Source organism: Herpailurus yagouaroundi, unplaced genomic scaffold (genome assembly GCF_014898765.1).
Source record: "Herpailurus yagouaroundi ecotype Mexico unplaced genomic scaffold, PumYag 163, whole genome shotgun sequence".
Taxonomy (NCBI): domain Eukaryota; kingdom Metazoa; phylum Chordata; class Mammalia; order Carnivora; family Felidae; genus Herpailurus; species Herpailurus yagouaroundi.
In genome coordinates, this window is record NW_024412404.1 from 9,189,791 (window position 1) to 9,214,785 (window position 24,995).

Sequence of the window (24,995 nt, forward strand, 5' to 3'; positions counted from 1 at the left end):
TGAGCACTGGGTGTTGTATGGAAACCAATTTGACAATAAATTTCATATATAAATAAAAAAAAAAAAAAAACCAAAATAAGTACCCTACAAACTTCAACCAGGAAGATCTCTCAGATCTTATATTTTGAGAAGGAAAGAAAACTAACATTTTGGTAATGGAAGCATATGTAGCATGTTCAGCAAACATTTATTCATTTCTGCTCTATAATGCAGATGAGTTATAAAATCAGTTCTGCTGAATCAGAACACTTCTGTTCATTTTTGAGTCAGATACTAGATAAACACAAAGGAGACAAATTGCAGTGGATCATAGAATATTGTTCTGCTGCTAATAATTAATTAAGCAAAGGGAGCTCACAAGAAATTCAATTCTTGATTTATTTTAGTAAATTAGAACATACTTTGGAAGATTAGTGATTTAAAATGTCAAGTAATGTCACTTACAATGACATTTACATTTGCTCTCTCTTCATGCCATTCATTTCCCATATTCTCACTGTGTGCCTTTAGATAGACTCCTACAGATAGAGACTTCACCATCTTAAACACACCAGAATTCCACTGTGACTATGATGCTGGGAGACAGGCTAGTAAGATTTTATAGAGTATTATTAAGTTTCCAGGGAAATTACTTGACCCTTACTATTCAAACTCTATGGAGTAAGTCATATTATAACGGCATTCTACTGAATTAAATCCTCAATTTCACGAAAGCAACATGTTTATCTCAATCCAAGGTGACAGAGGAAAAAGAAATGAGAAATAACAGTGCTAAGCTTCCACAGCTCTACAGTAAATTAAATTCAACAAATAATCTTTTAGAACCTACTATGCACAAGGTACTATGAATATAAAACACATTTCCTGCCCTAAAGGAACTTACAGACTACCAAGGAAACTAGACATGAAACTCAGAAGTGGGAAAGGCACTGACATTTACTGTGGGCCCGCTCAGTGCCAGGTACTTGAAGCCTCCCAGCTGAATCCTCACAGGATTTCCTATTTCTCTCCCCATTCTACAAGTGAGTAAACTGTTACTCAGAAAATATAAACTGGGTTTTTACGACAATATTTGTGCTTATTCTACTATACTATTAACTCCAACACAAGGCAATGCAGTAAAGAGAGTACAAAAACAAAGGGATAAAAGCAACATGTTGTAAAACAGAAAAAAAATCTTTATATTAATTGAGGGATCAGGCTGGGTAGAAGACACGAAGAGATCTGAATTGAGTTCCAAATGGCAGGAGAGTTCTCAGAACCTTAAATGGGAACAAACTCTACCCATCAGTTTAAACATAGCCAAAGTCTGCTCCTTTTCCCCATTTTATAGCAAACATAATTTTGATGTAATTTTAATGACCTTTATATTAACTCTCTCTCATGTTGCACGATCATTCCTGTGCCTTGCCCATTTCTTGGTCCCTTCTCGCTATGTTCAAGTCAAAATACTAGATCTAACATTCTAAACAATTTAAGTAATTTCACTTATAATTAATATAAACTGTTTTACCATTCTGTTTAATTCTAAGCACTTTATTTTCCCTAAAAAAATATTAGCTCTACTTCTCAAATATTTCTTCTTCACATTTATTTCTGTGAACTTTATATAGCTACAAGTAGGAACTTTAGGGTAAACACATTTGTAAGTCTTCAAAATAAAAAAAATAAAAAAATAAAAAAAACATGAAAATCAAGCAATGTGTTCATGGCCAAAGAAAAAAGGGAGAAAATCCAGCAATAACACATCACCACAAAATGTTTTTCTGAAAGACCAGAGTTTGTGTGAAATGGAGATTTTTAAGTTTGACCTTTCATTATCAAGACTTACACTCTCCATTTATTGATACTAAATAGCTCAAAGCACTCAAACTATGATGATTCATTTATTTAAGTAGATTTTTCCCATACAACAACAAATAATTGTCAAGGAGAGGTCATACAATATCTATTGTGTACTTTAGGTTAGATCCCTAGTAAGCACACCCCATCTCTCTCTATTTATATTTAAAGATGCTAAAGAGTAAAAGCAATAATTTTGCTTTGCAGATAAAGCTGACATAAAAAGATATTAAAAATAAGACAATGATTAAAGTGAGGCTTACATTTTACTTAAAAAAATCAGATGTTGACCTTATTTGAGGATTTTTCATTCCAACAGGTCACTATGCTTGATCACTGAAATAGACCTCTTGAGATTTTCTCAATGTGTTGCAATTTCATTACGTTGACTATGTCTCAAAATAAATGATCTCTCACTTGAAGATAAGTTGGGAAAGGAAGCACAACTAACTGAAGAGATTTTAACATTCCTAGATTTTACCTGTTCAAACTTTTGAGTGGAAATTTAAAACAAGCAAAGAAGTCCCAAATAATTTGTTGGACATTAAATTTATCCTGTTAATATTTTTACCTTACTATAAACAAAATTCAAACATAAAAAGAAAAGCCCAATGAATAAATCTGACCCATGAACACGCCTAGGGATGTTTTAAAACTGCCGAAAGAGAATATCAAGATGGTCTCTGAACTGAGAAATAAATGCAAATTCTGTCCTATTTGACAACCTTATCAAATATCACAAGACAGACAAGACAAAAATGAGAAGATGCAAACATTATCTCTAAGCCCAAAATCTGCCATTAAAGTAAGCACTCTAAACACTCCCACAGTGTTTTCTCATCAAATTCTTTTCTGTTCAGATTTTGGTTCAAGATGGCAATGTAGGAAGATCCTGAATTCACATCCTCCCACAGACACACTGAAGCTACAGCTATATATGTAACAATTTCCTCTGAAAAAACCTAAAAACTGGCAGAGCAACTGCTTCACATCAAGCAAATGAAATGTAAACCACATCAAAACAGGTAGGAAAAGCTAAGGCACAAACTCACCATAAACCCTATCCCCATCACGGCAACCAACATTTGGGAGGAAACTCAAAACCCACAGCTATCCCTGAGTATTATAGGATTTGTATGCCACTTTAGGCATGCCAATATTTAAGACCAACACCTAAAACAAGTGGCTTTGAAGACCAATAAGGCTCATGCTCACAAGATCCACAGGGCCACTGGCAAACGAGAAATGGCTCTTAAAAAGCTGCATGCAGATTCATCCACCAAGAGCTCAGCACAGAAGCTGCCCTTGAAAAGCATCCCAACCTTACATGAAAAAGACTCACTTACTAATTTTCTTTTATTTTTTTAACTTAATTCCAGTATAGTTAACATACACTATTATATTAATTTCAGGAAGACAATATAGTGATTCAACAATTCTATACCCTACTCACTGCTCATCAGTGCACATACGTGTACTCTTAATCCCTCTCACCTATTTCACCCATTCCCTCCCCCCCTTTAGTAACCATCAGTTTATTCTTTATAGATAAGAGTCCATTTTTGGTTTGTCTTTTTTCCTTTGTTTGATTGGGTTATTTTTTTTAAGTTTTTATTTGAATTCCAGTTAGTTAACATAGAGTGTAATATTAGTTTCAAGTGTACAATATAGTTATCCAACAATTCCATACAATACCCAGTGCTCATCACAAGTGCACTCCTTAATCCCCATCACCTATTTAACCCATGACCTAATTCACCTCCTTTCTGGTAACCATCAGTTTGTTCTCTATAACTAAGACTCCATGTCTTGGTTTGCCTCTCTTTTTTTTCTTTCCCTGTGCTCATTTGTTTTGTTTCTTAAATTCCACATAAGAGTGAAATCATACGATATTTGTCTTTCTCTGACTTGTTCCATGTAGCATAATACTGTATAGCTCCATCCATGTCATTGCAAATCACAAAAATTTCATTCTTTTTTAGATGTCTGAGTAATATTCCGCTGTATATATGCACCCCTTCTTTACCATTCATCAGCCAGTGGACATGGGGGCTGTTTCCATAATTTGGCTATTGTAGATAATGCTGCTATAAACTTTGGGATGCATGTACCTCTTTGAATTAGTGTTTTTGTATTTGGGGGTAAATACCTGCTAGTGCAAATGCTGGATTGTAATTCTATTTTTTTTAACTTTTTAAAGAGCATCCATACTATTTTCTAGAGTGGCTGTACCAGTTTGCATTCAAACCAACAGTGCAGGAGGTTCCCTTTTCCCCACAGTCTTCCCAACACTATTGATTTTTGTGTTGTTGATTTTAGCCATTGTGACAGGTGGAAGGTCATAACTCACTATAGTTTTGATTAGTATTTCCCTGATCATGAGTGATGTTGAGCATCTTTTCATGTGTTTGTTAGTCATCTATCTTCTTTGGAAAAATGTCTATTCATGACTTCTGTCCATTTTTTAATTGGATCATTTATTTTTGGGGTATTGAGTTTTAGAAGTTCTTTATACATTTTGGATACTAATCCTTTCTCAGAGATATCATTTGTAAGTATCTTCTCCTGTTCCATATGTTGCCTTTTAGTTTTTCTTCCTACACTGTGCAGAAGCTTCTTATTTTGAAGTCCTAACAGTTTATTTTTGCTTTTGTTTCCCTTGCCTCAGGAGACAATGATAAAGAAGTTGCTATGGCCAATGTCAAAGAAGTTACTGCCTATGTTCTGGGATCTTTATGGTTTCAGGTCTCACATATAGGTCTTTAATCCATTTTGAGTTTATTTTTGTGTACGATGTTTGAAAGTCATCCATTTACATTCTTTTGCATGTTGCTGTTTAGTTTCCCAGCACCATTTGTTAAAGAGAACTGAGAGCAAACTGAGGGTTGATGGGGGGTGGGAGGGAGGAGAGGGTGGGTGATGGGTATTGAGGAGGGCACCTTTTGGGATGAGCACTGGGTGTTGTATGGAAACCAATTTGACAATACATTTCATATATAAATAAAAAAAAAAGAGACATTCATTTACCCATTGGATACTCTTTCCCACTTTGTCAAAGATTAATTGACCATATAGTTGTGGGTTCATTTCTGAGTTTTCTATTCTATTGATCTATGTGTCTATTTTTGTGCCAGTACCATATTGTTTTGAGCACTACAGATTTGTAATATAACTTGAAGTCCAGACTCATGATGCTTCCAGCTTTGCTTTTCTTTTTCAAGGTTGCTTTGTCTATTCAGGGTTTTTTGTGGTTCCCTACAAATTTTAGGATTGTTAATTCTAGCTCTGTGAAAAATGCAGTTGGTGTTTTGATAGGGATTTAATTAAGTGTAGATTGGTTTGGGTAGTACAGACATTTTAACAATATTTGTTTTTCCAAACCATGAGCACAGATTGGAATATTTTCCACTTGTTTCTGTCAACGTCAATATCATACATCCATGTTTTATAGTTTTCAGAGTATAGGTCTTTCATCTCTTTGGTTAAGTTTATTCCCAGGTATATTATAATCTTTGGTGCAACTGTGAAGAGGATTGCTTTCTTTTTTTAAATATTTTTTATATTTAATTATTTTTGAGAGAGAGAGAGAGAGAGAGAGAGAGAGAATGCACAAGTAGGGGAGGGGCAGAGAGAAAGACACAGAATGAGAAGCCGGCTCCAGGCCCTGCACTATCAGTGCAGAGCCCAATGTGGGGCTCAAACTCATAAACTGTGAGATCATGACCTGAGCCGAAGTCAGATGCTGAACCAACTATGCCACCCAGGTGCCCCAAGAGGATTGCCTTCTTAATGACCCTTTCTGTTGCTTTGTTATTAGTACAAAAAGGTACAACAGATTTCTGTACTTTAATTTTGTATCCTGAAACCTACTGAATTTATTAGTTCATATCATCTGCAAATTGTGAAAGTTTTGCTTCTTCTCTACCAATCTGTATGCCTTTTATTCCTTCCTCTTGTCTGAATGGTATGACTAGGACTCCAGCATTATGTTAAATAATAGTGGTGACAGTGGACATCCTTGTCTTCTTCCTGACTACAGAGGAAAAGCTCTAGTTTTTCTTTTTTTTTTTTTTTAATTTTTTTTCAACGTTTTATTTTTTTGGGGGACAGAGAGAGACAGAGCATGAACGGGGGAGGGGCAGAGAGAGAGGGAGACACAGAATCGGAAACAGGCTCCAGGCTCTGAGCCATCAGCCAGAGCCCAACGCGGGGCTCGAACTCAAGGACCGCAAGATCGTGACCTGGCTGAAGTCGGACGCTTAACCGACTGCGCCACCCAGGCGCCCCTAGTTTTTCATTACTGTGTATGATGTTAGCTGTGGGTCTTTCATATAAGGTCTTTATTATATTGAGGTATGTTCCCTCTAATCCTACTTTGTTGAGGCTTCTTATAATGAATGGATGTTGTACTTTGTCAAACACTTTTTCTGCATCTATAGAAATGATCATAAGATTTTTATCACTTGTTTTATTGATGTGATCAATTGATGCATCACATTCATTAACATGCAAATACTGAACAACCCCTGTAGCCCACAAATAAATCCTACTTGATTGTGGTGAATCATTTTTTAATGTATTGTTAGACTCAGTTTGCTAATATTTTGTTGAGGATTTTTGCATCTATATTCAACAATGATAATAGTCTGTAGTTCTCTTTTTCTATAGTGTCTTAACCTGGTTTTGGTATCAAGGTAAGGCTGGCTTCATACAATGAGTTACGAAGTTTTCCTTCCTCTTCTATTTTTTAGAATAGATTGAAGAGAATAGGTATTAGTACTTCTTTAAATATTTAGTAGAATTCACCTGTGGAGTTCTCTGGCCCTGGACTTTCATTTGCTGAGAGTTTTTTGATTACTGATTCAATTTCATTGCTGGTAAGTAATTGGTCTGCTCAAATTTTTTCTATTTCTTCCTGTTTTACTTTTGAGAGGTTATATGTTTCCAGGAATTTATCCATTTCTTCTAGATTGTCTAGTTTGTTACCATATAATTTTCACAATATTCTCTTACAATCTTTTGTATCTCTGGGGTGTTGGTTGTTATTTCTCCCCTTTCATTTCAGATTTTACCTATTTGAATCTCTCTCTGTCTCTCTCTCTCTCTCTGTCTCTGATGGGTCTGGCTAAAGGTTTATTGATTTTGTTGATGTTTTCAAATAATCTGCTCCTGGTTTCATTCATCTATTCTATTGGTTTTTTAGTTTCTATATCATTTATTTCTGCTCTAATCTTTCTTATTTCCTTTCTTCTACTGGTTTTAGGTTGTGTTTGTTGTTCTTTTTCTAGTTCCTTTAGATGTAAGGTTAAGTTTTTTATTTGGGATTTTTCTTGCTTCTTGAAGTAAGCAATTTTTTTAAATTCCCACGGAATGGTGGCAATAAAGCCAAACTGTCTTTCCAAGTTTCTATAATTTATTTAATATTGAAAGATTGTCATTCTCTTCTATATCCTCTCTTACCTTTGATTTGGACCTATTTCCTGGAGAAAAAAAATTCCTTACAGAACCTGATGACTTTAAAACTGCCAAATCAAGAATCTTTGTTATACTTAATTATATATCAACTCTGTGTTGGTCAGCACTACTTTTCCTACTGAGAATTACTCAGTGAACCACATATGCACTAGTTGGTGGTCTCAGTCTATGTCCTCATAAATGGTCTATCATAACTGCATCTCTGGAGGCAGTCTCAGTGGAAAGAGGATAATTCAGTAAAAATAACAAAGCATAAGGAAGTCAGGAAATGTATAGGTACAGAGTATTAATCAAAAATTTAGTAATATATAGGGATGCCTGGGTGGCTCAACTGGTTAAGTATCTGACTCTTGATCACGGCTCCAGTCATGATCTCATGGTTTGTGAAGTTCGAGCCCCGCATCAGGTGCTATGCTGACAGCACTGAGGGTGCTTCTGATTCTCTGTCTCCCTCCCTCTCTGCCCTTCCTCTTCTGGTGTTCTATCTGTCTCTCTCAAAATAAATAAACATTTTTTTAATTGAGTAATATCTCCTTGACCTGACATCTAAAAGGAAACATACCACAACAGAGATGAAAAAAATCTATAATTTAGAAAAAAATCAGTAAGGAAGAAAAGAGTAAGGCCATGAAGGAAGAAATTATGATAGTGGATACATTATTTGGTACCATGTAATAAAGAATAAATTAAAAATGTAGCAAGGAACTGTATAAGAATGCTGAAGGGACCCCAAAATGAGCAAAAGATTTCATGAAATAGTAAGATACAATTAGAAGAGAGAAGAGGCAGGCCTTTTTCCATTATATTCCAGACAGAAGCAAGAAACAAAAATGTGACCCACTGCTTTTTAAAGAGTGTCCAGAAAAAGAAATCTATACCATTAAAGTTGATGCTCTCCCCCTAGAAAACATCTATAATACATTATTTTATAGTGGAATGTATGTGTGTATACAGAGAGACACAGCTGACTAAAGAATTCTTCTGAGGGAAAAAAAATGTCTATACGGAGGAAAATACCTTACAGAATAATTTAAGAAAGACAGTGATATATGAGGGCACAAATTAGCAGATAGAAACTTAGTGCATCCAGATAAACAGGAATTTACAGGTATGAGAAAGAACAAAGAGAGTAGGTAAGGGGAAAGGAGGTGGAAGAACAATGAGATGACGTTGCTAAAGAATTTGAAGATTTCTGATATTCAAATTGGAGCCACTTAGAATATAGTGCTACAGTGAAGAATCCCCTCCCTTCTGCCTTCCCAAATTTCTATAAGGTTTGCAATATACACAAACATACATAAACATGTCTTGTCTGGGAGTATTGGAGAGTGAGTGTGTGTGTGTGTGTGTGTGTGTGTGTGTGTGTGTGTGTGTGTCAAAATCAAGGGGGAAAAGGCCAATTACCAATTACAGATTAACCAACTATAAAATAGGGATAGAAAGACCATTCGTAAACTAATTTGTGGAAGCAAAAACTTGGAACTAGAGATGACGTTGAGAATATGAGCCCCAGAGAATTTGCAGAAATCTTGGGACATTATAGTTGATAGGACACAGAATTGGGGTTCAAGCCATTTATATATAGATCTTAAGAGTAACAAGATCCCAGCAGACAAGTGGTTTACAACCATAAGTAAGTAGATTGTGAGCAATTAAAAAATGAAGGTTAAAAAAAACATAAAAAGAAAGAAAGAAAAGGAAAAAAAGCAAGCAAGCAATAGTCAACTTGGAACTCTTACAGGGTTATGAAAAGTAAGTTAACCAAGCTAAGCTCATTTCCTTTATAATTGGTGTTACTATATGATAAATCTACAATGCCACAGATAACACATCTTAATATTAGCAAGGCCTTTGAGAAAGTACTTGAGGATAAAATAAAGAAACATGGTTTATACAGTAGCCTAATAAAGCAAGTTTGAAGTTCATTTCAACAACTTTACTCAAAATGGGTTAATGTTTGATTGATGTTATCTAAAAGGAAGATATATCACTGTTTTCCACATGACTAAACAATTTTTCATAAATAATCTGACTTTTAAAAATCTGAAAATGATTTCAGGTTAGGAGGTAAAGACAAAATCAAAAGTTAAAAAGATCTGAGTGGATTCTAACATAAACTAGAATTAACAGGATAAAATTCCGTGAATATAAATTTAGCATCTACCTTTACATATAAAAAGATAAAACTAGTATCAGAACAAGAATGCTCAAATTAATAATAGTTTGAGTTCAGACACTTGGAGTTTAACTGCTCACAAAATCACTATGAACGAACAGCATGACAAGGCTATCATAATAAGGTAAGATAATGTTAGACATTAAATCAGAGAGGTAATTGTTTGAGTATATTATAGAACATTCACATCAGAGATTTGTTTCTATTTCAAGATGTTTTTGTTTCAATATTTTATGGGTATTACTTATCTAGAACATGCATAGAAAAGTATTTGCGGAGATGATTTTAGGGACTTCGATTTCTTGTATTGGCAAATTAGTAATCAGTCTAATCCTTCTGCCGAAGAAAACTAAGAAGATTGATGAAATATAAAATACTTTATCTTAAAAACATCAAAGAGCTAATAAAACAGAGAAATTTCTTGAGATGAATTCCATAAAAAGTAATGTTTAGTACACAGAGATAGCCATTCACATGAAAAAACAAGATACCATGAGCAAAAACCAGCATAATGATCCAGGAAGTCCAGACACTAAAGTTGTCAAATTCTAACCATAATACAAATATGCTTACCATGTTCAAGTACATCAATATCAAAAGTGAAAATTTCATCAGGAAACTGATAATCATACAAGATATGGAAATTCTCAAGTATTCAGAATAGTCTGAAATGTTCAAGGGTCAAGAAATTTTCAGCCTAGGTAAGAGAAGACATAAATAAGTGCTAAGAATAATCATCAGCTATTTGAAAATACCTTTTCCTATTGTCTTCGTTCTATGTTGCTTAAGAAAGCAGAACTAGAAGCAGTCCATGGAAATGGCAGGGAATTCACATCTAGTTTGAGAAAAACTCCAACAATTAGAATTGTCCAAAATCAGGTTCACTGTCTCACAGAATTGATGAGATTGCTATTACCGTTACACAGTTGTGTATTGCATATTGTATGGCTGGAGAGAGTCTAATCTACTTCAATAAGATGAGAATATAAAGGCACTAACGTTCCTCCTCTATAATTTTTTAATCCAAGTAAAAATTTAATATAACCATAAATATTATTGGAGATACACTAAACCACTATTTCCCAAAGTATGGTCTGAGAAAGTTATAGAACTAACATATTATAAGAGTCCTAAAGTTAGAAAATTTTGAAAATTCTGGGTTAAGCAAAATTAAGTACTTTTATTTGCTTCAATATTTCTTACCAACTTGAATGTACTTAAGTGCATCAAAAACATACAAAGAAAATTTCTATATACAGCACTGACCATAAAAAAAATTCTTTTTTTCATGTTACATTTTTAAATCTTTCTTCCCACTTTAATTATGAGTTATTTGGAGGGTTTTATTTGTTTATTTTGTTTTATTTTTCAATTCTTTATTTAAATTTTAGTTAGTTACCATATAGTGTAATACTTCTTTCATGAGTAGAATTTAGTGATTCATCACTTACATATAACATCCAGTGCTCAACATAACAGGTGCCTTCCTTAATACCCATCACCCATTTAGCCCATCTCCTGCCCACATCCCCTCCAGCAGACCTCAGTTGGTTCTCTATAGTTGGAGTCTCTTATGGTTTGCTTTTCTCTCTTTTTTTTCCTGCCTTCCTCTATGTTCATCTGTTTTGTTTCATAAATTCCACATGAGTGAAATCATGGCATTGTCTTTCTCTGACTGACTTATTTCATTTAGCATAATAAAAAAGACTCTAGTTCCATCCACATCATTGCAAATGGTAAGATTTCATTCTTTTCACCCCAAATAGCCAAAGTAATAATGAAGAAGAAAACCAAAGTGGGAGGCATCACAATCCCAGACTTTAGGGTCTACTACAAGGCTGTAATCATCAAGATAGTATGGTATTGGCATAAAAACAGACATATAGACCAATGGAATAGAATAGAGACCCCAGAATTGGACCCAAAAATGTATGGCCAACTAATCTTTGACAAAGCAGGAAAAGAGTATCCAACGGAAAAAAAGACAGTGTCTTTAACAAATAGTGCTGGGAGAACTGGACAGCATCAGGCAGAAGAATGAAACTCGACCACTTTCTTACACCATATACAAAAATAAACTAGAAATGGATGAAGGACCTGAATATGAGACAGGAAACCATCAAAACCCTAGAGGAGAAAGCAGGCAACAACCTCTTTGACCTCAGCCGCAGCAATTTCTTACGTGACACCTCTCCAAAGGCAAGGAATTAAAAGCAAAAATGAACTATTGGGACCTTATCAAGATAAAAAGCTTCTGTACTACAAAGGAAACAATCAACAAAACTAAAAGGCAACCGATGATATGGGAAAACATATCTGCAAATGACATATTAGACAAAGGTCTAGTATCCAAAATCTATGAAGAACTCACCAAACTCCATACCTGAAAAATAAATAATCCGGTGAAGAAATGGGCAGAAGACATGAATAGACACTTCTCCAAAGAAGACATCCAGATGGCCAACAAGCACATGAAAAGATGCTCAATGTCACTCATCATCAGGGAAATACAATCAAAAACCACACTGAGATATCACCTCATGCCTGTCAGAGTGGCTAAAATGAACAAATCAGGAAACTATAGATGCAGGAGAGGATGTGGAGTAATGGGAACCCTCTTGCACTGCTGGTAGGAATGCAAACTGGTGCAGCCACTCTAGAAAACAGTGTGGAGTTTCCTCAAAATATTAAAAATAGAACTACCCTATGACCCAGCAATAGCACTGCTGGGAATCTACCCAAGGGATACAGGAATGCTGATGCACAGGGGCACTTGTACCCCAATGTTTATAGCAGCACTTTCAACAATAGCCAAATTATGGAAAGAGCCTAAATGTCCATCAACTGACAAATGGATAAAGAAGATGTGGTTTATATATAAAATGGAATACTACTTGACAATGAGAAAGAATGAAATCTGGCCATTTGCAGCAACGTGGATGGAACTGGAGGGCATTATGCTAAGTGAAATAAGTAAGGCAGAGAAAGACAGATGCCATTTGTTTTCACTCTTATGTGGATCCTAAGAAACTTAACAGAAGACCATGGGGGAGGGGAAGGGGGGAAAAAAAAGTAACAGAGAGGGAGGGAGGCAAACCATAAGAGACTCTTAAAAACTAAGAACAAACTGAGGGTTGATAGAGGGTGGGGGAGAGGGGAAAATGGGTGATGGGCATGGAGGATCGCACTTGTTGTGATGAGCACTGGTGTTGTATGGAAATCAATTTGACCATAAGTTGTATTTAAAAAAAAGAAAAAGAAAAAAAAAGATTTCATTCTTTTCTGTGGGCAAGTAATATTCCACTATATATATATCCTCTTTATCCATTCATCAGTCAGTGAAAATCTGGGCTCTTTCTATAATATGGCTATTGTTGATAATGCTGCTATAAGCTTTGGGGTGCCCCTTCAAATCAGTATATTTGTATCCTTTGGGTAAACACCTAGCATTACAATTGCTGGATTATAGGGTAGTTCTATTTTTAACTTTTTGAGGAATATCCATACTGTTTTCCAGAGTGGCTGCACCATTTTGCATTCCCACCAACAGTGCAGGAGGGTTGCCCTCTCTCCACATCTCACCAACATCTGTTGTTCCCTGTGTCAATTTTTTTAAGTATTTACTTATTTTGAGTGAGTGAGAGAGAGAGAGAAAGAGAGGGAGGGAGGGAGGGAGGGAGAGAGGGAGGGACAGAGGGAGGGAGAAAGGGAGGGAGAGGGAGAGAGACAATCTCAAGCAGGCTGTACACTCAGCCCAATGCAGGGCTTGATCTCCCATGAGATCATGACCTGAGCTGAAATCAAAAGTTGGACGCTTAACTGACTGAGCCACCAAAGCGCCCCTCCTATGTTGTTAATTTTAGCCATTCTGACAGGTCAGGTGGAATCTCATTGTGGTTTTGATTTGCATTTCCCTGATGATGAGTGATGTTGAACATCTTTTCATATGTCTGTTGGCCATCTGTATGTCTTCTTTGGAAAGATGTCTATTTCCTGTTGGATATTTATGAGACAGGCTCTATAGACTACTTTGGAGCGAGGGAATGTTGGGTTAAATAATTCTAATTTGATGGTATCAAAAAAAAATCCAGTTTGTCTATTTTGTCAAAAGAATTGAATCGATGATGCAATTTAAATATCCATTTTTCATAAGGATGAAATAATGCAACACTATCACAATTTACCACAAAAGGTCTTCCTTTTTCACAGATGAGGTATCATTGTTGTACTATACACAATTATGAGCATCTTAAATGATGTAGCCTAAATTCAGTCTCTGATGAGTTACTAGCAAATGTGGGAGAGACTAAAGAACACCTCCTCCTCCTCCTCCTGACATACCTAAATTCCTTTAACAACCTATTATAGGCCCATGAACTTGATTAAACACTTCTGAAAGGTATGTATAGTTCAAGCTGTTCTAACTCTTGGAGTACTATGTTCTTAAAGTTTTATTTTTCCTGTTGCCTTGTACAAGCAAATTTCTTAAATAAATATGCCTCCATTTCTTCATCTTTAAAATTACAATCATAATCATATGGTTGCTGAAGATTGAATTAAAGGAGATAATCCAGCACAGTGTTAGCACATTATAAAAACTCAGTAACTATAAACTATCATTTTTATTCAAAAATAGCACTTTACTTTGTTTTGATCTTCAATTACCTACTGCTTCATTTGAATGACATCATGTGTGTGAATTACTTAGCACTATGCTCAATTAAAATTGGTAATGAATGTGTTTGTGATCTTTATATATACACACTTACTGCTTAGTCGATTATGAAGGTAGCAATTTTTACCTGAAACAGACTTTCTGCTCTATCTCAACAAACCTAGAGTCTAAAATACAGGAAATATTGTGTCATTGGAACTAGAAACTACCTGGCACTTAATCTTTCATACCTTCTTCTTGGTTACAGCATTTATTAATATTTGTATTCACATATGACAAAAATGAATCTCAGAAATTTTTAGGGATTTGTTTATGGTATTGTTTATGGTAGTCAACAAACCAATAACCAACAAACAATGCTTAATTATCTCACCTACGAATCCACTAGTAGACAGCATCTGATGATGAGAACTATTCCCTTTCCTAAAAACAACAACACAAAGTGCTGAATTGCTTTTTTGCAGTAATAAAACTATCAAAAGAAAAGGAATATAAAAGTATAAAGGAAACTTGCTATACTTTAGGGTTAAAATAAGCATTAGAGAGTAAAATAAAGACAAGAAAAAGGTTTAAGGTAGCAATTAAAAAGATTTTAACAAGAAGGTCAATCAGAGGAAGCCATCATTTGCTTAATGTAGTAGTGATATTACAGTCACCAGACACATTTATGAATATGCAGCTGTATTTATGGACAGAAGAGTAAAAGTCCTCTTTGATGCAGGAGATAGATCAGAGACTCCAAAGGAATGTTTGCAACCTTTTCAACTGGACAAAGGTGACTTTGGTCCTAAAGAAACTAAAGAAAGTCTTTGGTTACTAAAGAAAGTAAAAAGGGCTTTAATAAAATTCTCTTTCTACTAAAACTTTTCTAAATGGATTTGTCTAGCAAAATAACAAGATACCTTGCTCCCTTTGTAGTATCCTAGTAAAACTGTATTTTTTACTCATATTAAATCAATTTATACATTTTCATAACGGATTACTACAGATATCACAGATACATGTAAACATACACAGTTTATGTTGATCAAGTGGAGCTGGCAAACAGTATTCATTTACAAACTAGGATAAACTTCCTAGTGTCTTCAGTTTTAAAGTTTTTCTATTTATATTTGTATATTATTTATATTACCTATATAATCCTAGCCATTTTCTTATCAGTAAACCATCCTCTGTTTTTCAAAACCACTGGCTTTAAGATCAACAATCCTAAAATTTGTATGGAACCACAAAAGATCCCAAAGACCTTGAAAAGGGAAAGCAAAGCTGGAGGCATCATGATTTGGGACTTCAAGCTATATTACAAAGCTATAGTAATTAAAACAGCATGGTACTGGCACAAAAATAGACACGTATATCAATGTATGAGAACAGGAAACCCAGAGGGGTGGCCTGGGTGGCTGAGTCAGTTAAGTGTTTGACTTTAGCTCAGGTCACGATCTCACTGTTCCTGAGTTTGAGCCCTTCATCAGGCTCTCTGCTTGTCAATGCAGAGCCAGCTTTGGATCCTCTGTCTCAATTTCTCTCTCTCTCTCTCTCTCTCTCTCTCTCTCTCTCTCTCTGTCCCTCTCCAACTGACTCTTTCTCTCAAAAAAAAAATTTAAAAATATAAAGTTTGTAACTACTGTTCTTTTAAGTATATATATATATATATATATATATATATATATATATGTGTGTGTGTGTGTGTGTGTGTATAAACCTGTTCTTTAATATATATATATAGAGAGAGAGATACATATGTGTGTGTGTGTGTGTGTGTGTGTGTGTGTATTGAGAGAGAGAGAGAAAACCTAGAAATGAATGCACAATTATGTGGTCAATTAATCTTCCACAAAGTAGGAAAAAATATCCAATGGGTAAAAGAATGTCTCTTCAACAAATGGTGTTGACAGCAACACTCAAAGGAATGAAACTGCACCACTTTCTTATACCATACACAAAAGTAAATTCAAAATGAATGAAAGACCTAAATGTGAGACAAAACCCATAAAAATCCCAGAGGAGAATACAAGCAGTAACCCCTTTGACATCAGCCTTAGCAACTTCTTACTAGATATGCTTCCTGAGGCAAGGAAAACAAAAGCAAAAATAAACTATTAGGACTTCATCAAGATAAAAGGCTTCTGCACATTGAAGAAAACAATCAACAAAAGTAAAAGGCAGCCTGCTGATTGGGAGAAGATATTTGCAAATGACATATCTGAGAAAGGGTTAGCATCCAAAATATATAAAGAACTTCTAAAACTCAACACTCAAAAAAACAAATGATCCAGTTAAGAAATGGGTAGAAGACATGAATAGACATTTTTCCAAAGAAGACATCTAGATGGCTGACAGACACATGAAAAAATCTTCAACATCACTGGTCATCAAGGAAATACAAATCAAAACTACAATAAGATATGATCTCACACCTGTCAGAATGGCTAAAATCAACAACACAAGAAACAACAGATGTTGGCAAGGATGCAGAGAAAGGGGAACCCTCTTACGCTGCTGGTAGGAATACAAACTGGTACAGCCACCCTGGAAAACAGTATGGGGGTTCCCCAAAAAGTTAAAAATAGAACTACCCTATAATCCAGCAATTGCAATAATAGGTATTTACCCAAAGTTTACAAAAAATACTAATTCGAATGGATACATGCAGCCCAATGTTTATAGCATTATCAACAATAGCCAAATTATGGAAACGGCCAAATGCCCACTTACTGAAGAATGGATAAAGATGTGGTATACATATACAATGGAATATTATTCAGCCAAAGACAAGAATGAAATTTTGCCATTTGCAATGATGTGGATGGAGCTACAGAGTATTTATGTTAAGTGAAATAAGTCAGTGAAAGACAAATACCATATGATTTCATTCGTATGTGGAATTTAAGAAACAAAACAAATGATCATAAGGGAAAAAAGAGAGAGGCAAACCAAGAAACAGACTCCTAACTATAGAGAACAAATCGATGGTCACCAGAGGGAAGGTGGATCAGGGTGGGGTGGGGGGATGGGTAAAATAGGTGATGGGGATTAAGGAGTGCACTTGTGAAGAGACCAGGTATTGTATGTAAGTGTTGAATCACTAAATCATACACCTGAAACTAATATTACACTATATGTTAAGTACCTAGAATTTAAGTTAAAACTTTAAAAATTTTTCAATTTTAAACATATTGAAAAAGAAACTACAACAAAAAGACTAACTTCTGACTTTGTTCTTTTGAGGTATACATGACTTGCACAATTCAATCCAGTCAGCTTCTGTTGGATGACTATAAGAAATGAAGGCAAGGCTGGGATGCACTAGGATTGATGCCGGGTTCGGAAAAAGTAATTAGAAATGAGAACAATGCCAAGGTAAACTGGCCATCTTTTACTTACAGCTGACACGTGCTGTAAGAGACACATGACATCAATCATGTCTGCGAGGATAAGGAGTCTGGTAACTGCAGCCAACAAGGCACGGGCAGCCTGAACCACAGCCTCCCTTTTTGGGAGATAACAGGGGTCATCTGCAAATCTCTCAGCTGATACTTTCAGAGCTTCACCTGAAAAACACAACCCAAAATAATATACTTTAAGTTTCAGCTATACCTGTTTAAGTATTTATCATCCTAATTCCAAGTACATTCTATGACTAAGCATAATATTATAATAGTATCAGTTGACACTAGAACACTGTCTCTTAATAAACAATGGAGTTTAAAATCGACATTTCTCTTTGATAAATGCTCTGGAGTTTAAGAAGCATGATACCATTTTCCTGCAAGAGAATTGTGCTCAATTGACTAGCAACATCTAGTAACACCGCTGTCAACTTCTGCATTTGCTGAATCTCATTTGCTGTGAAAGGTTTCATTACTAAGACTTCAACTGGAAACAATCTGGCTTATAAAAATAAGGTAAATCTTCATTAAACTACTTTCCAGCTCAATGTTAGAACACAGCTAGCCTTTGAGACAGTAATTCTCTGAGATAAAAGTTTAACATAGGCAGATTTATCCTAAACTGTCAATATAATAACCTATCTCCTAAATTGTCAAATTATATTTCATAGTACATAATTGTTAGAGAAATATGCCTACAATTTTTAAGGTTTTTTTCGCTGAAAATACGTTTTATGATAAAAGCAATGTGTACTCATTCATTTTTAAAAGTTCACAGTTCAGAAGGGTATGAAATGAAAAGATTCCTCTTTACCCCTCTCCACTAACATAATTGCTTACCACATCCACTATGTTTTAAGTTTTTCAATTTAAACTTGTTTTTATTATGAAATCACCATATGCTCATTACTTTTAAATAATTCACTATACTGAAGAGTATAAAGTGAAAACAATTTTTAGAAAGTCTCCATACAAATCACCCAAAAATACTCATGGAGTTCTTGTATATCCATCCAGAAATTTTTCCATGAATACATGTTTTATGTATGTGCATATGTATAAATATTTACTTATATGTATAAATGTACATGTATGTTTAAATGTATGTATTTTTATTAATATATTCACACATTCATATATATGAATATATAAAATATTTTCTGTCCTAAGAAAACAGAGACATTTTATATTTTAAATGGAACACACAGAAGATATAAATACTTTTCACAAATATTTTCATACTATAAACATTTTCTACAATTTGTTTTTTCACTTACCAATTTATTTTCTTTTCATGCTGGGATATAATTGACCAGGAGACATTAAAGAATGAACGGTAACTTACCATGTGGGCTCTAAAGCTGTTCTGCTTCAGCATCTGTCCTACTACCTCAGACAAGTCACTTAACTTCTTTATGCCTTATTTTTTCCCTTGCAAATGGAGCTAATAATAATACCTACAATTTTTATAAAAATTAAATAAGAACAGTGCTTTGAGCTTACTAAAGAGTTGATTGGCTTTTGTCATTTTTTAATACTTTATGAATAAAGTTACATTTTACTGATATACTATAACTTATTTTACGAGACCTCCATTAAACACATAAATAATTTCCAACTTTTTCCTATTTCAAACTGTACTGCAAAGAATGACACATAGTTTTGCATACATGAGCAAACTTAGCTGGAGGATAAATTCTCAAAAGTGGAATTGCTGAGTCAAGAGGCAAATGAATTTTAAGGTTTGATACATATTGTCAAAAAATTTTCCAAAATACAGCCATCTCACCAATAACATATTAAAGGGAGTGTCTTACCTACTCCATGAATATTTTAGTTATTTATTTGTGAAAGTCAGCATAATGAAAATGAAATTGAGTATTTTTATTAAATATAACAAAGAATAGTGTTCCTTATAATGGACAGAACCTATGAAGAGGGTCTGAGACTGTCTGAACATGTTAATATAAACATGTTAGCTCTCTTAGCAATACCAAGTTAGGAATTCAGACTATTAAGTCAGACACCTCTGAGATCAAATTCTTATCTGCCTCTTCTAGCTCTGAGACCTTGGATGCTTACTTTCAGTGTCCTCATGTAATGGAAAGGCATAAAAATATTACTTATTTCACAGTGTTTCTGAGATGGCTAAATGAGATATAATTCATAACATATATTTAGCACAGTATCTGAACATGGAAAGCACTCAACAAATATTAGCTGTTATTTTCTCAGGAAATTTCTAGTAGAGTTGGTAAATTTTTAAGACCAGGAAATGGTGATTTTTATGTGTTTCTCGGCAAGTTAGAATTTCTGCGAGGAGACTGAAAATTAAAGTGACCTCAGAAATTCAGAGAGCAGGTTAATTCCCACATAAAAGATTTTTTTCTTGTCATGATTCTGAATTGGAAAGTTATGATAGTCTTTATACAATATGGTCTTTGACTTTACTAAAACTAAATACACATCAAAATAGAATTATGTGTTGTTGACTAAAAATGTTGGGATGTTGAACAACTGGTTGAAGAGTCATACTCAGGAAAATATCATTTAAACATTAAAGATCAATTACAGTCTCTGTCTCCATTAAGGTAATATGAAGAGAAAACCAAGTAGCACTACTGGGAAAAAAAGGCACTCCTGAAGTACATGAACAAAGACGCAACAAGTAAACTTCCTATTACTGGACTTACCACCCTCCCTCTCCTGCAACGCTCTCAACCCTTTTCAGCTTCACCTCATACTTCTCCCAACTTAAGCATCACTTCCTCTGTGAAGCCTCCAATGCCCCCCTTACCAAGGGAGTCCCACAGTAAGGCAGGTCTCACAGTAAGATTCTATGCTTCCTATCATAACTATCCATCATCATTTACCATAATGACTTAAATCAAAGCCTGTTCTTAATTCTAAATCAAAAGACTAGTAAGAGTTACACCAGTCAGAATGGCTAAAATTAACAACATAAGTAACAACAGGTGTTGGCGAGGATGTGAAAAAGCGGGAACGCTCTTACACTGTTGGTGGGAAAACAAACTGATGCATCCACTCTAGAAAACAGTGTGGATGTTCCTCAATAAGTTAAAAATAGAAATACCCTATGATCCAGCAATTGCACTAGTAGGTTTTACCTAAAGGATACAAAAATATTAGTTCAAAGGAACACATGCACCCCAATGTTTGTAGCAGTATTATCAACAATAACCAAATTATGGAAAAAGCCCACATGTCCATCAACTAATTAATGGATAAAGATGTGATGTGATAGATATATAGACATAGATAGATGATATAGATATAGATGATATAGATAGATATAGATATAGATGATATAGATAGATATAGATATAGATATAATGAAATATTACTCAGCCATAAAAAAGAATGAAATCTGGCCATTTGCAACAAGTGGATAGAGCTAGAGAGTATTATGCTAAGCAAAATAAGTCAGTCAAAGACAAATACAGTATGATTTCACTCATATATGAAATTTAACAAACAAAACAGATGAATATGGAGGGGGAAAAGAGACGCAAACCAGGAAACAGATTCTTAAGTATACAGAACTAATTAAGGGTTACAGGGGAGGGGAGGTAGGTGGGGGAGGGATAGGTTAAATAGGTGATAGGTATTAATTGTATTAATGAGGGCACTTGTGATGAACACCAGATGTTGTATGTAAGTGATAAATCACTAAATTCTACACCTGAAACTAATATTATATTACATGTTAACTAACTGGAATTTAATAAAAACTTGAAAAAGAAAAAAAAAGAAAAAGACTAGTGAGAATAAGAGCTGCACTGGTCCTGGTCACCACAGTATTCCCAAGTTAGAACAGTGCCTACTCTGATGAATATATCCGACACATTGAATGTGTGTTGTTGAATGAATATGTGAATGAACATTATTCAACTTTTCTTTTAACAAACATATGTTGTTCCTTATATAACACAGCTCCATCCTAGGCATCCAAGATACAGAGATTAATACAATGCAGTTTGAGCCTAATAATTTCACAAATGAGAGCCAACAAACACTGTCATACAATCTAAGCAGGGCTCAAGCAGAGACCTGTACAAAGTAGTAAAAGGCACAGAGAAGGACGTACCTCTGCCTGAGGTGTCAGAGGACACACTGAGAAATGTTCAAGGTAGGAGCAACATGTTCCAACTATTTATTATCAAAGATAGCTGGTTTATATAATCTAGCCAGTTCGCTGCCTAATTGTCTTCTGTCAGGAAAAAAAAATGGCTATTTTCCAAATAGAAAAAAAAGCACAACAAATTCCTTTCTATCTACAATATTAGCATCCATGTGTTATAGAGTCTACACATGAGAAGTCTATTCTTTTGAAATATCATTTCCAATCTTTCTTTTAATGCTTTTAATTTGAAATTTAATAAATAGGAAATTTCACTTTTGATATACATACAAATAAAAAACTATACCTTTCCTTCAAGAAATCCCATTCCATACATCAGAGCAATTTACTGAAGCTCCCGAAAATACCACAAGAACTACGTTCAGAAAGTTTTCTGTTAGATTCATTTTGTTCCTTTCCTATAAAATATGCTCTTTTTAATCTTCAAGAAAATCAGTTATGAAATTCCTGCTTGAATAATGTACTGAAGTATATACTTTACAAAGATATCTACATATAAAGAGATTGTGTACATATATAAGTGTAATATGGAAAAACTTCTGAATATACAAAAATCTGATGTGTAAAAAATTTATGTGATCATATAAACTCCAGAAGTAAAAAAAAAAAAAGAAAGATTTTTGGCTAAATAGACACATTACAAAATATTCTTCACTTTATAGGATACTTGCATGGTTCTTTTAAATAGCAAGTTCCTTTGCCTCATTCAAAAGTACAACTCAACTTTCTAAAAGTCATTGTAAAATGATTGTATTGACTATAAGCTTTAAAATCAGAATCAAACAAACAAACAAAAACACTGCATAAGTAAAACATCCAGAAGAGAAAGGAGAACAACCAAAATGAAAAGGAGCAAATACTAAAGATCGAATTTCCTCTAACTTTTATAATTAACATTATGTTTATTATTCAATTAAGATTTCTAGTGTATGCCTCTGGCCACTCTTCTGTGTGTTTTGTTTTTTTTTTTTTTTTCAACGTTTATTTATTTTTGGGACAGAGAGAGACAGAGCATGAACGGGGGAGGAGCAGAGAGAGAGGGAGACACAGAATCGGAAACAGGCTCCAGGCTCTGAGCCATCAGCCCAGAGCCCGACGCGGGGCTTGAACTCACGGACCGCGAGATCGTGACCTGGCTGAAGTCGGACGCTTAACCGACTGCGCCACCCAGGCGCCCCTCTTCTGTGTGTTTTAATATTTGATACCATGTGACATGCACTAATGCATATTAATTGATTCAATATATAATAACATACTCCACTATAATGGAGTTCTGAGGCTGAGACTGGGCACTAGGGGTTTGCTTTTATTTGTTTTTAATTGAGAAAAAGCCATTTGAATTTCGAAACACCTAAAAGGTAGAAGCTTGAATTTAACTTTGGAGCAGACTGATTTGGGTGGGGGTGGAGGGAGACAAGAGGAGGATGACTTCAATTAGGCCCTAAACTTACACAGACGTTAAAAAAAAAAAAAAGCAAAGACCTTATTTACAATGTTTGAGACAACTTTAAATGTAAGGAGCAAAATGTTTTCTATGTTAAAAGAAAACCTTATCATGGCAGAATTAAGGGCCAAAGAACGAGCCACTGCTGTGTGGACTCAGGCTTGAAAGCTACAAGAATATCAGCAGCACCTACAAGGACATCAGCAAGACCTATAGACTCAAATGCAGCTGTATATGGTTGTCATTGTAAAATACTGGCTGTGTTTTACTTCCCTTTCATTATCTCCAAACTCTCAGTAAATTCTTATCACAAGTTGTAATTTGGTTCCAGCCAAAGCAGAGTAACAAAACTAGATTTTTCTCCCACCTGAAAATGGACAAAATATGTGAAAAAATGGTTGCGAAGGCAATGGACATCAGGCAATAAAGAACAGCAATCTTTGAGAAATGGGAAACAAGCAACATGAGATCTTTGCTAGCCCTTGCTTATTGCTTTGAGAGACTTTCCAGGCCACAGACAGGAAGGGAAAATTAAGACAGAGCCTGGCAAACTCTCTGAGCTAAAGAGACAGAACTAAGCATCCAGAGAGATTCTGGCAGCTAAGGTACACAGAACAGAGAATGAGAAAGAAGAGCGATACACAGGGAGAGAACTCTAAAGATGTGCAGAAACTCCCCCTTGAGTATTCAGCTACTGATCAACAGAGACATGGGGAAGAAACTACCTAAGGTTAAAAAAACAAAAAGCCATCTGAAAAGATTTAAGGTAATAGTACTTGACACACAGCACTGGAAATAGTGCTTGTTCCCACCACCAGAATGGAAAACTTCATGATTTATTGGATATTGGATAGAGACATAGTGGGGAATAATTAGCCCTAGAATGAGCAGTGCCCCAGTATCCCCTAACAAAACAATTCAGAGAAAGCAGAATTTCTAGCTTTAAGGCATTAATCATCAGAGAATAGCTGTGGCCGGGTAAAGATAACAGGAGGACAGCATCATGAGTTAACTAAAGTAGAAGGGCATAGGCAACCTGGCACTGAGTCCTGCACCATTGAGAATAATCAAAATGAGCTGGAGAATGCTTTGATAGGGCTAATTCTATAAAATTATGAATGTTTATAAAATATAAAATTTGGTGGGGTTCACTTCCATAAAACTGATGGAAACATCTCCAAACATCACAAGTGGGATATAGTAGACATTCTTAAGAGACCTCCTCTTAACCATCTCTCTAGATTAATCAATTATTTTTATTCCCTCTCAGAAACCTATTAATGATCCCTCCTTCCTGCTCAATACCAAAGGATTATTTCAAGTATACTGCAGCCCTTCTGTTCCCACTAATTGAAGTATGTACCAAGAGCCTGTCAGGGAAAAAAAAAAAAAAAAGACTGTCAGTTTGTTCTGCAACCTTTTGATGTCAGTTGTAATTATAATTATGAAATTTTAAGAAATATATAAACTTATCAAGTGATAATACAAAAAAGACCTGTTATTTCTTTGAAAATTAATTTGAATGCTAGGAGACACTCAATAAAAATTAGTTGCAAAAACTGTCAAATTGAGTCTGGAAGAAAAAAAGTTGCGGAAAGTAAGGGAGAAAATTATAAAGTGTCAAGAAGGATGCTGCAGGTTGGAAGTTTCTCAAGTGTCATTAAGTTCTCTTCCATTAAGACACTAAAACTAAAGGTGCCTAGGAAGATGGCGGCGTAGGAGGACGCTGGGCTCACCGCGTGTCCTGCTGATCACTTAGATTCCACCTACACCTGCCTAAATAACCCAGAAAACCACCAGAGGATTAGCAGAACGGAGTCGCCGGAGCCAAG

General features: G+C 35.0%; 1 protein-coding gene across 2 annotated transcripts in view; it reads right to left on the bottom strand.

The window, feature by feature from the left end:
- The window catches only part of CTNNA3 (catenin alpha 3), a 1,766,595-nt gene that overhangs the window by 1,605,314 nt on the left and 136,286 nt on the right, over window positions 1-24,995 (bottom strand). For both annotated transcript variants that reach the window (XM_040485152.1, XM_040485151.1), the window contains exon 4: window positions 17,553-17,719. In XM_040485152.1, the coding sequence (XP_040341086.1) occupies window positions 17,553-17,719 (167 nt within the window). The remainder of the gene's footprint in view (window positions 1-17,552; window positions 17,720-24,995) is intronic.